This window comes from Tiliqua scincoides, chromosome 2 (genome assembly GCF_035046505.1).
Source record: "Tiliqua scincoides isolate rTilSci1 chromosome 2, rTilSci1.hap2, whole genome shotgun sequence".
Taxonomy (NCBI): Eukaryota; Metazoa; Chordata; class Lepidosauria; order Squamata; family Scincidae; genus Tiliqua; species Tiliqua scincoides.
The window spans coordinates 178,781,981-178,793,466 of record NC_089822.1 but is presented as its reverse complement, the minus strand read 5'-3'; the positions used below and the strand labels follow the sequence as shown (position 1 = coordinate 178,793,466).

The 11,486-nt window shown below is 43.8% G+C and overlaps 1 protein-coding gene across 2 annotated transcripts in view; it reads right to left on the bottom strand.

Annotated features, from left to right (window-relative positions):
- ERGIC1 (endoplasmic reticulum-golgi intermediate compartment 1) overlaps positions 1–11,486 on the bottom strand; it is a 90,417-nt gene that overhangs the window by 3,862 nt on the left and 75,069 nt on the right. For both annotated transcript variants that reach the window (XM_066615888.1, XM_066615889.1), the window contains one exon: positions 8,350–8,472. In XM_066615888.1, coding sequence (XP_066471985.1) covers positions 8,350–8,472 — 123 coding nt within the window. The remainder of the gene's footprint in view (positions 1–8,349; positions 8,473–11,486) is intronic.

Sequence of the window (11,486 nt, the reverse complement as noted above, 5' to 3'; positions counted from 1 at the left end):
ACCCTCCCTCCCTTCCTCACTGAGGCTCTTCCTGTTTTTTTTTTGTTCCCTCCCCTTTGCTTCTTCTGCCTACTTCTGGTGGCCTTATTCCCTTCCTGATCTTCCTTCAGCCTTCCTTCCTTGTATTGTTCCTCCTGTAGCCTTCCTTCCTGAATTGTTCATCCTGCTTCTTTTACCTCAGTTCTTCACCTTTATGTTCTTTCTTTTCCCCTCCTTTCCACCAGTCTCATGTGGACCCAATTTCCCCACTCAAATTCCTCTTTGTATTCTCACTCCCACCTTCCTCCTCAAAGTGCCTTCCAGTCCTGTCTTTTATTCCTAGCCCCAAACTATGGGCCCCACTTAGCCAACAGTCCGACAAGGGCCAACGTCCTTTTTCAGATGCAGCACCCAGTAATGGCACTGCCGCTGAGCTTGGTGTCATGAAGTCAGACCAGGGTCAGCCACTGTGCATGAGGGAGGCCATGACAGTGCTTTAGAGTAGACTGAAAGTCCTCTAGGCAGAGGCAATATCTCTTCTGCATTATGTAGTGTATAATATTACTTCTTTTATTCTGTCCAGCATCAAGCAGACTGGGGGTTAAATCAATGGTCACGATAATACCAACTGCTGTCGTACTTTCAATACTGAGCCCTAATCTCCTCTTTCTTTACTAGCTTCTCTCTTAGACTAGGAAGTCTACTTCAAATAAACAGTGGCAGATAAGCTGGTAAAACTAATCCTGGACTGTATCCATTTAATGACTGCAGGTGGGGGTGGGCAGGCTAGAGGACTGAATGTTCCTCCTTAGCTGTATAGAATTTAAGCATGCTGTTCTGATTTGTACAGATATTAGGATCCACTCCACTTTAACAGACCGCTTTGCAGAAATATGTGAGAATGCCTCCTTGAAAAAAAGAGTTTTCCTTTGCACCAATTGCCACCTTACTAGGGTGAATTCCTACTTGTACAGTTGTGCCATTAACCTTTCATGTTGTACGCATTCAAAGCTCCTCCTCCACACAACACAGTGGAGATGTGGCCATATTGTCCAAAACCAGCCCAACCTCTTTGGGAAAATACATACACAGAGTGCAATCTTATACGTATTTACTCTCAAGCAAGTCTCACTGAGTTCAGTAAGGTTTATTCCCAGGAAGGTGTGTATCATATTGTAGCCACACTCACTGTTAACAAACATAGCCAGTCCAGTGTGTACACAGGAGCATAAGACCAACAGTTGGTTCAGGACTAACACGGTAGTCAAGGTAAACAGTTGTCACTGGAAATATCTTCGTTTCATTTTGCTCTCAAGAGGACAAGCTCTGGAGTTTAACTACTCTATGACTGCTTTTGCCTACTGTATCCACATCACATCTTGTTTATCATTTATCAAAGTGGTCCTAGAGCACATGACACCATGGGATCCTTATCTCAACTTCATATCCTAGTAAGGCTGGGAGTTTCATCATTTAATGGTGAAATGATGATATTGGTACCTGGGCACATCCAGTATTTCAAATACTGGATGATAAAAGCTTATCGATATGTTGAACAGAGAGGTTCAAGTGGATAAGGAGCAAAAGAGAGTTTTGTTTAATCCAGGAAACAAGAAGATTCTCAACGTCTGATAAAGAACAATGAGATAATGGTGGTATCCTAGAGACATTCAAATTGAAGAGAAACAAAACATTTAAAGAGACATGAAACACATAATAAGGATTCAAGGCTTTAAGCCATTTCTGCCCAACAATATATATACACAACAGGGATCAAATATGTACACCTGTGGGCGGGTTAAGGCAGCTCAAGAAAATGAACTGTAAAGCAGAAGTGGCAGAAAACAGTTTTAATTTTTACAGATTTCAGTGTTTTCTAAAAATTATAAGTGCAGAAAGTGGTATGTGTTTCTATTCAACATTTATATTATAACTATAAATTATAATCACTTTAAATGTGTATTGGGTAGGTGATACAGGTAGTATAGTGTCAGCAGATGCAGCTACAGTCATTACCCACGCACCCCCCATTAAATAAAGATCAAATAAAATTGGGGGTTTTTTTGTTTTATGTCCATTTCAGGTTTTTCTTTTTTTCTTTAAAAAAGTGGTGTTGTGTATTTTTATTTCATTATCACTTTATTCTCCCATGTCGAGCTGTAACCTTCCATGAAAGAAAACCCCAAACCTCGTTCTTACCAAAGCATTCATAAGGAAGTAAAATAGAGATAACAGCCATTGGACTAAACCACTAGCTGACAGGGAATTAGGCAATAAAATGAGTGAACAGGCTTTGAATAACAAATGGCAGCAGCAGGAAGAACAAAAAGAAGTGTTCATTTCTGCGTGTATTTATAACTCAGACATTTGTGTCCAATGAGGTCAGTGAAATGGGAAGATGCTTCAGTGGCACAAAGCCTGGGTGAAGGTACTCTTCAAAGCACAGCTGACATTCTAAGCAAAGGAAAGGCCAGAAAAAAGTAGAGCAATCAACCCTCATACAATTAACGTTGTTTAGAGATGGGCCTGGCTCTCCTAGTCACTCCTCCCCAGCTAGCCTCCCTTCTTCCAATACAGTGTTGGAGAAATGGCAGAAAAATGAGTTGGATATTTTTAGACCACGAGGGATCAGTTTTTATACCACAGGAGGTTTGATACCACAAAATGGCAAGGGGAACGGAGAGAGTGTATTCTAGAGCACAGGACAGGAAAATATGACTTCAGAGCAGCAAATATGAGGAGAAAAAACAGCGAGAAAAACACATTCACTGCAAAGCTCCGTTACCAATGACTGCTTATGACTCACATGTACCTGGCATCTGCTTAGTCTCTGCCTCCCCTGCAAGCACTTAAAGCCTTTTGAGTTTTGTGTAATCAAAAAAGCAAAAAGTAGAAGCAAGCAGGAGGGGAAGGAGAAAGACTTTTTAAAGGGAAATAAATAAGTTCTTGCCCAAGAGGCAGGCAATGAGATTCTAGTCTGTACAAGTATATCTTTCTACCAGGGAAACCTCTTTGTGTACGCGTCTGTTGCCATGTTGGTGCCAGAAAATAGACAGTATTGTTGATTTACTAATTGGTGCTATAAGCTCACCATTATTTAACATTAAGAATATTATTTAATGCTTAACAATTAGTTCTCCAAGCAGTTTGCACAGCAAAGGAATAAGAAAATGATTCTCTTCACCCTGACTGGGGTTTCACTTTGGTTTTTTTATTTTTTAAACTACTACTACACACTGCATCAACTTACCTGCTTTGTATTTTGCCACATGCATATTTTAGGCAAGGACATAACTGAAGTCTTGTCAGTGTAGATGTAGCAAGCCCATCATTAAATCCTTCCTCAGTTAAGAAGCACACTGGGAGAACCTAGCAACCACTACCTCTCAGCGATCTCATAAGGTAGGGTTAGGCCAAAATGCTGCTCTGAACATTTTGTAGGAAGAGCAGGACATAAATGTAAGGAGAAGTCCAGGAGAGCAGATAGAAAGCCAGTGTGCTTCACTAGGCACTGACACGCCCAAACAGGGGCAAGACAAGGTGTGGAGCTCCTGATGGCGCACTGCCAGGGCCCGTGGCCTCGCGGTGACTGCGGACATTGCCCCGTGGCTCACTGCTTGTCCGTGGGCATGCTGAGCTACAGGAGATGCGGATAGCAACAGCACACATGCCGCAGAGGGCAGGGGAGACTGGGCGGTTGTGATGCACACCTCTCCCTACTCAGCCTCCAACAAGCCGGGGCCAGCTACAAGGAGAGGGGGTAGTTCCAGGCACCAGTAGGACTCCCGATGGGAGGTGTGGGGATAAACCCGCACAATGGGCGGTCTGGCACAACAGCCCCTGCAGCGTCGTCTGCTGGATCCCAGGTAGGAGGGCTGGAGGTGCCCAAGGTGAGGCTTTTGAAACCCATTGAGGGGAAGAGGTGGGGCAGGGTGGAGCTAGGGAAGCTCTTCAAAAAGGAGGCCTATGATGATGGGAAGGTGGTTGGTGAAGTGTGGGGGCTGTGTTGTCAACAGCCACCCACCTGTGATCCCACAAGATGGTGGAGCCAGGGAGGAGGACACAGGTGACACAACCCCCTTCCCCTGAGCCAGTCTGAGGCCTCAGGAGTGCCCCAGAGAGAGGCCCACCTGCTGTCGGGAGACCCCAAAGCCTGATCAGATGGGGGAGGAGACCTTCACCACCACCTGATGCCCAACACCCTGCATAGCTTTGAAGCTTACTGGGCAAATTTGGGTTTTCTCTCACCCTAACCTACATCACACAGTGGTTTGGGAGGGGAAGAGAAGAAGTGCCCATTTAAACCATGCTGAGCTCCTTGTAAGAAGGGCAAGATATAAACAATGGTGGGCTTGGAGGAGGGGCAGGGGGGCAAATGCCGTGAGCATTGCATTAGTGCAGCATTCCAGACCACACAGGAAGCCTTCTGAGACTCAAACAGTACTTCCAGTTTCTTAAACAGAAGAACTGTTTAAGACTGTGGGGAAGCCTCAGAACACTCATTCAGTTGTCCCAAACACTGCGCGAGGCTCTGTTGTGCTGGGGAAGTATGGGGGGGGGGCAGCACTGCGAACCTTCACCCCATCCAGGGACGCATCCAGGGGCAGGTCTGTTACTGGATATAAATCAATGAAATTAAAATAATTCTCATTCCTCTGTTACATAACTGTCTCTCTTCACTCCAGCATCATAAGAACATAAGAACAGCCCCACTGGATCAGGCCATAGGCCCATCTAGTCCAGCTTCCTGTATCTCACAGCGGCCCACCAAATGCCCCAGGGAGCACACCAGATAACAAGAGACCTCATCCTGGTGCCCTCCCTTGCATCTGGCATTCTGACATAACCCATTTCTAAAATCAGGAGGTTGCGCATACACATCATGGCTTGTACCCCATAATGGATTTTTCCTCCAGAAACTTGTCCAATCCCCTTTTAAAGGCGTCTAGGCTAGACGCCATCACCACATCCTGTGGCAAGGAGTTCCACAGACCGACCACACGCTGAGTAAAGAAATATTTTCTTTTGTCTGTCCTAACCCGCCCAACACTCAATTTTAGTGGATGTCCCCTGGTTCTGGTATTATGTGAGAGTGTAAAGAGCATCTCCCTATCCACTCTGTCCATCCCCTGCATAATTTTGTATGTCTCAATCATGTCCCCCCTCAGGCGTCTCTTTTCTAGGCTGAAGAGGCCCAAACGCCGTAGCCTTTCCTCATAAGGAAGGTGCCCCAGCCTCGTAATCATCTTAGTCGCTCTCTTTTGCACCTTTTCCATTTCCACTATGTCTTTTTTGAGATGCGGCGACCAGAACTGGACACAATACTCCAGGCGTGGCCTTACCATAGATTTGTACAACGGCATTATAATACTAGCCGTTTTGTTCTCAATACCCTTCCTAATGATCCCAAGCATAGAATTGGCCTTCTTCACTGCCGCCGCACATTGGGTCGACACTTTCATCGACCTGTCCACCACCACCCCAAGATCTCTCTCCTTATCTGTCACAGACAGCTCAGAACCCATCAGCCTATATCTAAAGTTTTGATTTTTTGCCCCAATGTGCATGACTTTACACTTACTGACATTGAAGCGCATCTGCCATTTTGCTGCCCATTCTGCCAGTCTGGAAAGATCCTTCTGGAGCTCCTCACAATCACTTCTGGTCTTCACCACTCGGAAAAGTTTGGTGTCATCTGCAAACTTAGCCACTTCACTGCTCAACCCTGTCATCCCTGTTAACCCTGTCAAAAGACTGCTTCATTGCGTCTTTTCCACTGGTTGCTGCTAATGTCTGTTCTGCATCTTTTTTAGATCGTGAGCCCTTTGAAGACAGGGAGCCATTTACTGATTTGCTTTGCTATGTGGTCCACTTTGCGAACCACTTTTTGTTGAAAAGCGGTATACAATTATTTATTAATAATAACATTAATATAATATTGCTGAATGTTTTATAGAAGTGGATAAAGCGATGTTTATTGATGACAGCATTCCTTTCCCTATTATTTCACAAACAAGCTCTTGACGCACTTTAGAACCATAATGACAATGAACAACAGCAGAGGCCCTGCTCATTTGAGTTACAGCAATGAGAGGTGGAGCCAGCTGGACTAAGTGCCTGGATTTCAGAAATCCCTCCCCAAAGAAGTTTGTACGATAACCTGACAGTTGACTTTCCAGTGTGAAGACAACACTTGGCTTTTTTTGGTAAGCCAGAAGCTTGCTGGTATAATTATTGCCCAAATTATAAATCTTTTGCTCTTGTGATTATTTTTGCTTGTTATTCTGTTGTGTTAGTATTGATTGATTGGTTGTTAAATTTTCTTTCAGTAAGCTGCTTTGAACATTTTCCCGTGGAAAAGCGGAGTAAAAATATTTTACTTCATCAACACACATACGCGCACCCTCCCAAGGTAAACTGCATTCAGGATAGACAATTCATATATTCATGTTCTTCCTCCTTTAGCAACAAAATTCCTCCCACTAACCAGTCATACACTCATCTCAATACTATTTTTCTCAACTGCCATGTTTAAAGCATCCACAGACAAAGGCTGTAAAAAGTTCCACTTCCTCTGGAGGTAATAATAGGAAATTTTACAGTTCCAAACTTGGATAAATTCCCTCATGCCCCAGTAAAGTCTTTTTCTATCTATGTGAATTAAAATATACATTTAAAATACTGCAGCGTTTATGTGACAGTTGCGTGAGTGTAGCCCGGTAAACAGACTCAAACAAAAGGAGCAGCAGGTTCTTCTTCCCTGAGCCTCCTTTGTCATTTTTAACTAAGCATCTGCAGCTTATCAAGGTCTGGGGTGTTTGAGAACTGCCCAACTTGACAATAACTCCAGCTGCCACCAGCAGATAATCTCTGGCTGGGCCAGAAGGTTGCAGCTTCACCACAGCAATGACGACAAGCCAATCTCCAGGGCAACCAAGATGCAGGAGAGGAAGCTGGTAATGTTAGCAAAGGCAGGAACGATGACAGACCACAGAGTCACTGAATTGGGATGAAACAATTTGAGAACGATACATCCCAACGTACAGCAGCTCTATTCAGTCCATTCTAGGCTCAGCCATAGCAAGTTGGACTGTGCCTTAATATGGTGGCGGTGAAGAGACGGTATACGCAAGACAGGAGTGGATTTTGGTGGACATTTCGTGGATAAATGAAGAACGTCTGGGTCGTCCATACCAGGCACTTACTACTAGAGCTCAGATTGTGCAATAACTTTTTGCATGGATGAAGAACTTGATCCCAAAGTTGAAACACTACTGGGTTCCAATTACTTATTATGTTGGAGTGTGGCCTCTGCTGACCCACCGGCAGAGACTCAGCAGGGCTGCAGACTCCCCCCCCCCCCATGGGGCAGAACCACGTTGCGGGCAGTTAGTGGGGAAAAAGGATCTGGAGCTCATCTGAGCCAGCCCCAACAATATGGCACACCAAGTTAACCCTTGAAGGAGCTCTGTATAAAGGGGTAGAAGATCTGTGGAGCAAGGATGCAGATGAAAGACATGCTGCAATAGACTTGGGAAATCCTGGTAGGAGGGATATACATCTCCTGTGAAGTTAGCAGAAATAAACCATCAAAGCAGCATCCTTTTAATCACCTAGCAGTATTTTTGCTCTCCCTCTCCTGGTTTCTAAAGAGTAGCATAGTAGTCGATACAGCTATATAACACCCTTAAACAAGGAAAGTGACAAAAATAGCAAGTGAAGGATGTTCACATAACTCTTGGCTCTCCTAGGAAAACAAGGCCAATGTGATATGAACACTGTCAAGAAATTCATTTAAATGCAAGTTGTTGGGATGGCTACAGACTGATATTTACAATGCATATATATACATGTTGGGATTGCTTTAAGTCCTGCAAGTAACATGGTACTCTCAACAGAACTAGCAGTGGCCTCACAATGAACATGTCAGGTTTTCCTCTACTGCAACTGCACAGTTCTTCTGGGGGACAGGGTTGTTTGCTATAGCGTTGATTTTCCTTTTTCTGCTTTTCCTTACATGTGGATGTACGGCATTTCCATGCAAACTCATTGTGAAGGGGTTGATAAATCCAGGCACTGTGTGCCCATATCCACAGCTTGATCAAGATATTTTTGAAAGAAAACCATCACAGTATGCTCACTGCTTGGGCACCCCAGCGGTAGATACTTCCCCAAGACATGCTTCAACAATCACATGAAAGCATCAAAAGCTATCCTACTTTCCTAGCAGATACTTTAGTTTCCCTTGGTTGCAAGTGGGTTGTATTCAGCTTTATAGCCCTCCCACCTCCTTCTCATGAGTTCCACCTGAACATCTGGAAAATAAGGGAACAGCTCAAAATTGAGAGGAAGATTACGATGGCAACTCACTGTTGTGATAAATCTGTACAAGGGTTGCCGCCTTTCTGTGTATTTCACTGTGATGGGACTCAAGTCATAGCGAAACCAGATGGCTGGAATGATGCGCCCTGTGTGGCTGTATGCCACATACTCCTGAAAAAAAGAAGTATGACAAAAGAATGAAAGGCATAAAGTATAACCACTCTGACAACATTGTGTTCTAGATACTCTTTGTCCTCATCCCAGTTAGTTACTTCTATGACAATTAGACCCAATTACTGATGAAGTAAAACTTTTAGCTCATATCCACCAAAATATCACAAACATCTGCAGAAAGGACAAAGATATAAAGAAAGCCCCATTCAATCCTGTTCTATGAATGCTCACAGTAGCATCAACTTTCCATTCTTTTTGAAGTTCCAGTGATGTGAACTGGCACAGCACTCCATGACTAGAACGTAAGCAGAATGTTATCAGAGCCAGGCATACTGGGGTGTTCTTGAAAGAGGTCTGAAGAAATACTGAATGGGAGAGGACTAGGGGGAGAATGTGCGCAGCCATGGTTAGTCTTGTGCTATGAGAACTGCACCAGGACATTCCAATGATGCCAACTTTCCTCTCTTAATTTTTTTTTTTTAAGAAGAAGGAAACTTTTCCTGCGTTGCAGTTTGAAAAAGGACCATTTTTGAGATTCTGAGGTCATACTTTCCTTCCTAAGACATTTGAGTCTTGGCTCATCTGAACAACTCCAATTATAACCCTATGCTGTGAAATACCAAGAGTGGAGGCTGACCATACTGCTTTTCCAAATTTTCTCTCCAGATTTGTGTGGTGGACTGTTAGCAATGTGTTAGTCAGGGAAAACAGGGTGCTTTAAAAAAATCACAGGGTGCCTTTCGGTATAAGCTGAACATTATATGGCTTAACTTTTTGCTTTCTTTCTCTTTGTCACCATGTCACAACTATTCATTAGACATGTGCATTATCTGTAGACTTCCAACACCAATGCTGTACATAAAATAGTTTTAGCATAAAACTCTGCTAGCACCGATGAAATGAAAAAAGATAGGGGCAGCTTCCCTTTTCCTTAGCTAGGGGTTGTACATGGTGGAGGAAGGACAGAAGATTACAAACAGGGTTTCTAGTGGGTGCTGATGAATTGATAGGAGTACGTAAAAGAAAATGTGAACACCACCAATTAAGTTAGGAGTAATAATAGCAGCAGCTAATGTTTATGTATCACTTTAGAGAGTTCAAAGCGCTTTAACACACCATACTCCAATGATTCTTACAACAACCCTGTAAGACTGATCTTTATTATCTTCCCCATGTGCCGACAGTGGTGCTCGCAGGTAGGAAAACTGGGGACGAGACTGTGGCTTGACTAAAGACTATCTGGTAAGTTTATGGGTCACAGCTCAATCTCTTACATGCTATACTACACTGGCAATTAATAAAGTAGTGCTGAGACAATTGTCAGGACAAGATACATCTTGAAATGTCTGTACAAGTGACAATTCATAATGTTCAAGAATATCACAGTATGATCTTCATCTTACACTGAATGTGTAGCACTCATTTGAAAAAGGGTGTTGGATTAGGTACAGACAGCAGAAAAGGGCTGCTTGCTCATTAGAAGAAACTTGGCAGATGTGGAAGGTGGGAACTACAGTGAACCCTCTGTTTAAAGGATTAAAGGGGAGAGAAGTGATGTCCATTAATGCTGAAAGCCTATTAATTTTGGACACCACTTCCTTCCATTATTCTGTTAAACCCTGATCTTAGAAAGCTCCCTTGATGCTGCTGCTCTACTCTCCATCAGGGTGCTCTGGGAATGGAGAAAAACTGTCATTCCTAGAGTGCCTTGGTGGAGAGAGGAAGTGCCAACAGAGCTCTTTAAGGTAGTTAGAAAGGTGTGGGAGAGGCTCGGGACAGGCTTATTTACTTTCCATAAGAACAGCCCCACTGGATCAGGCTATAGGCCCATCTAGTCCAGCTTCCTGTATGTCACAGCGGCCCACCAAATGCCCCAGGGAGCACACCAGATAACAAGAGACCTCATTCTGGTGCCCTCCCTTGCATCTGGCATTCTGACATACCCCATTTCTAAAATCAGGAGGTTGCACATACACATCATGGCTTGTAACCCGTAATGGATTTTGCCTCCAGAAACTTGTCCAATCCCCTTTTAAAGGCGTCCAGGCCAGACGCCATCACCACATCCTGTTCCATGGCTCCCTCAGCCTGGCGCTGGCACTGCAGCTCTTCTTTTCACCCTCAAACAGGGTGTTCTAGAAATGGGGATGAGGTTTCTCTATTCCTGAACATGCTCTAGGGATGGAGGGCTCCTCAGGAAGCACCTCTCCATTCTCACATTTGCCTCAGGAATAGCGAATTACAGCCCTGTTCATAGAGCGCCCTGTTCAAAGGTGAAAAGGAGAGCGCCAGTGCCGAGGGATCCCTGGAAGACTGTTCAGCCTGATCCTAAGCCCCCTTCCATACTTAGCTGCCTTACAGAGCTCCATTGGTGCTGCCAATTGAGGTTCATTAAATAGAAAGTTCACTGTATGTGATTTTCTTTCCTGAATCCCTTGAAAAATTGCTCCCGTCCAATTAGGATGGATTCAAGCAACCATTTTGGTCCCCATGATCTCTAGTGGCAATTCCACATGCAATTCTATGTGCACCCTGGTCATCAGTCGTTCAAATATATGTTCAGATGACATGACAATCCACATTCAGAAGGCATGTTTTAAAATTATTAGTTTAATTTCTCAGAGTACTTTAAAAACGATCTGAACCTAAAAGAAACAATTTATGAACATCAGGCGCATCTTTCTCAAGTTGTTCAGTGACAAAAGTTAAGGCACTGAATGACCATACCAGAATATATTGCTACAACCATGGGAAACTGCCATTCTGCTCCAGATACTAGTCATTGCCCTGAATTTCCGCTTGGAAGGAGCAGGAGAAGGAGCAAGTTATGGGAACAAAAAACAATTCCAAACTTCTATTTTCATGCTATGGATTGGCACTAGCAAAATAAGCAGAAGCCTCTCTTTTTTTCAGTTCTTCACTTCTCCAGCAGGTGCTGCTATTGCATTCACTTCACAAACACAAAGCACAATGAAAGTGAGAACACCACCAGAAATGGGATTTGAAACTGA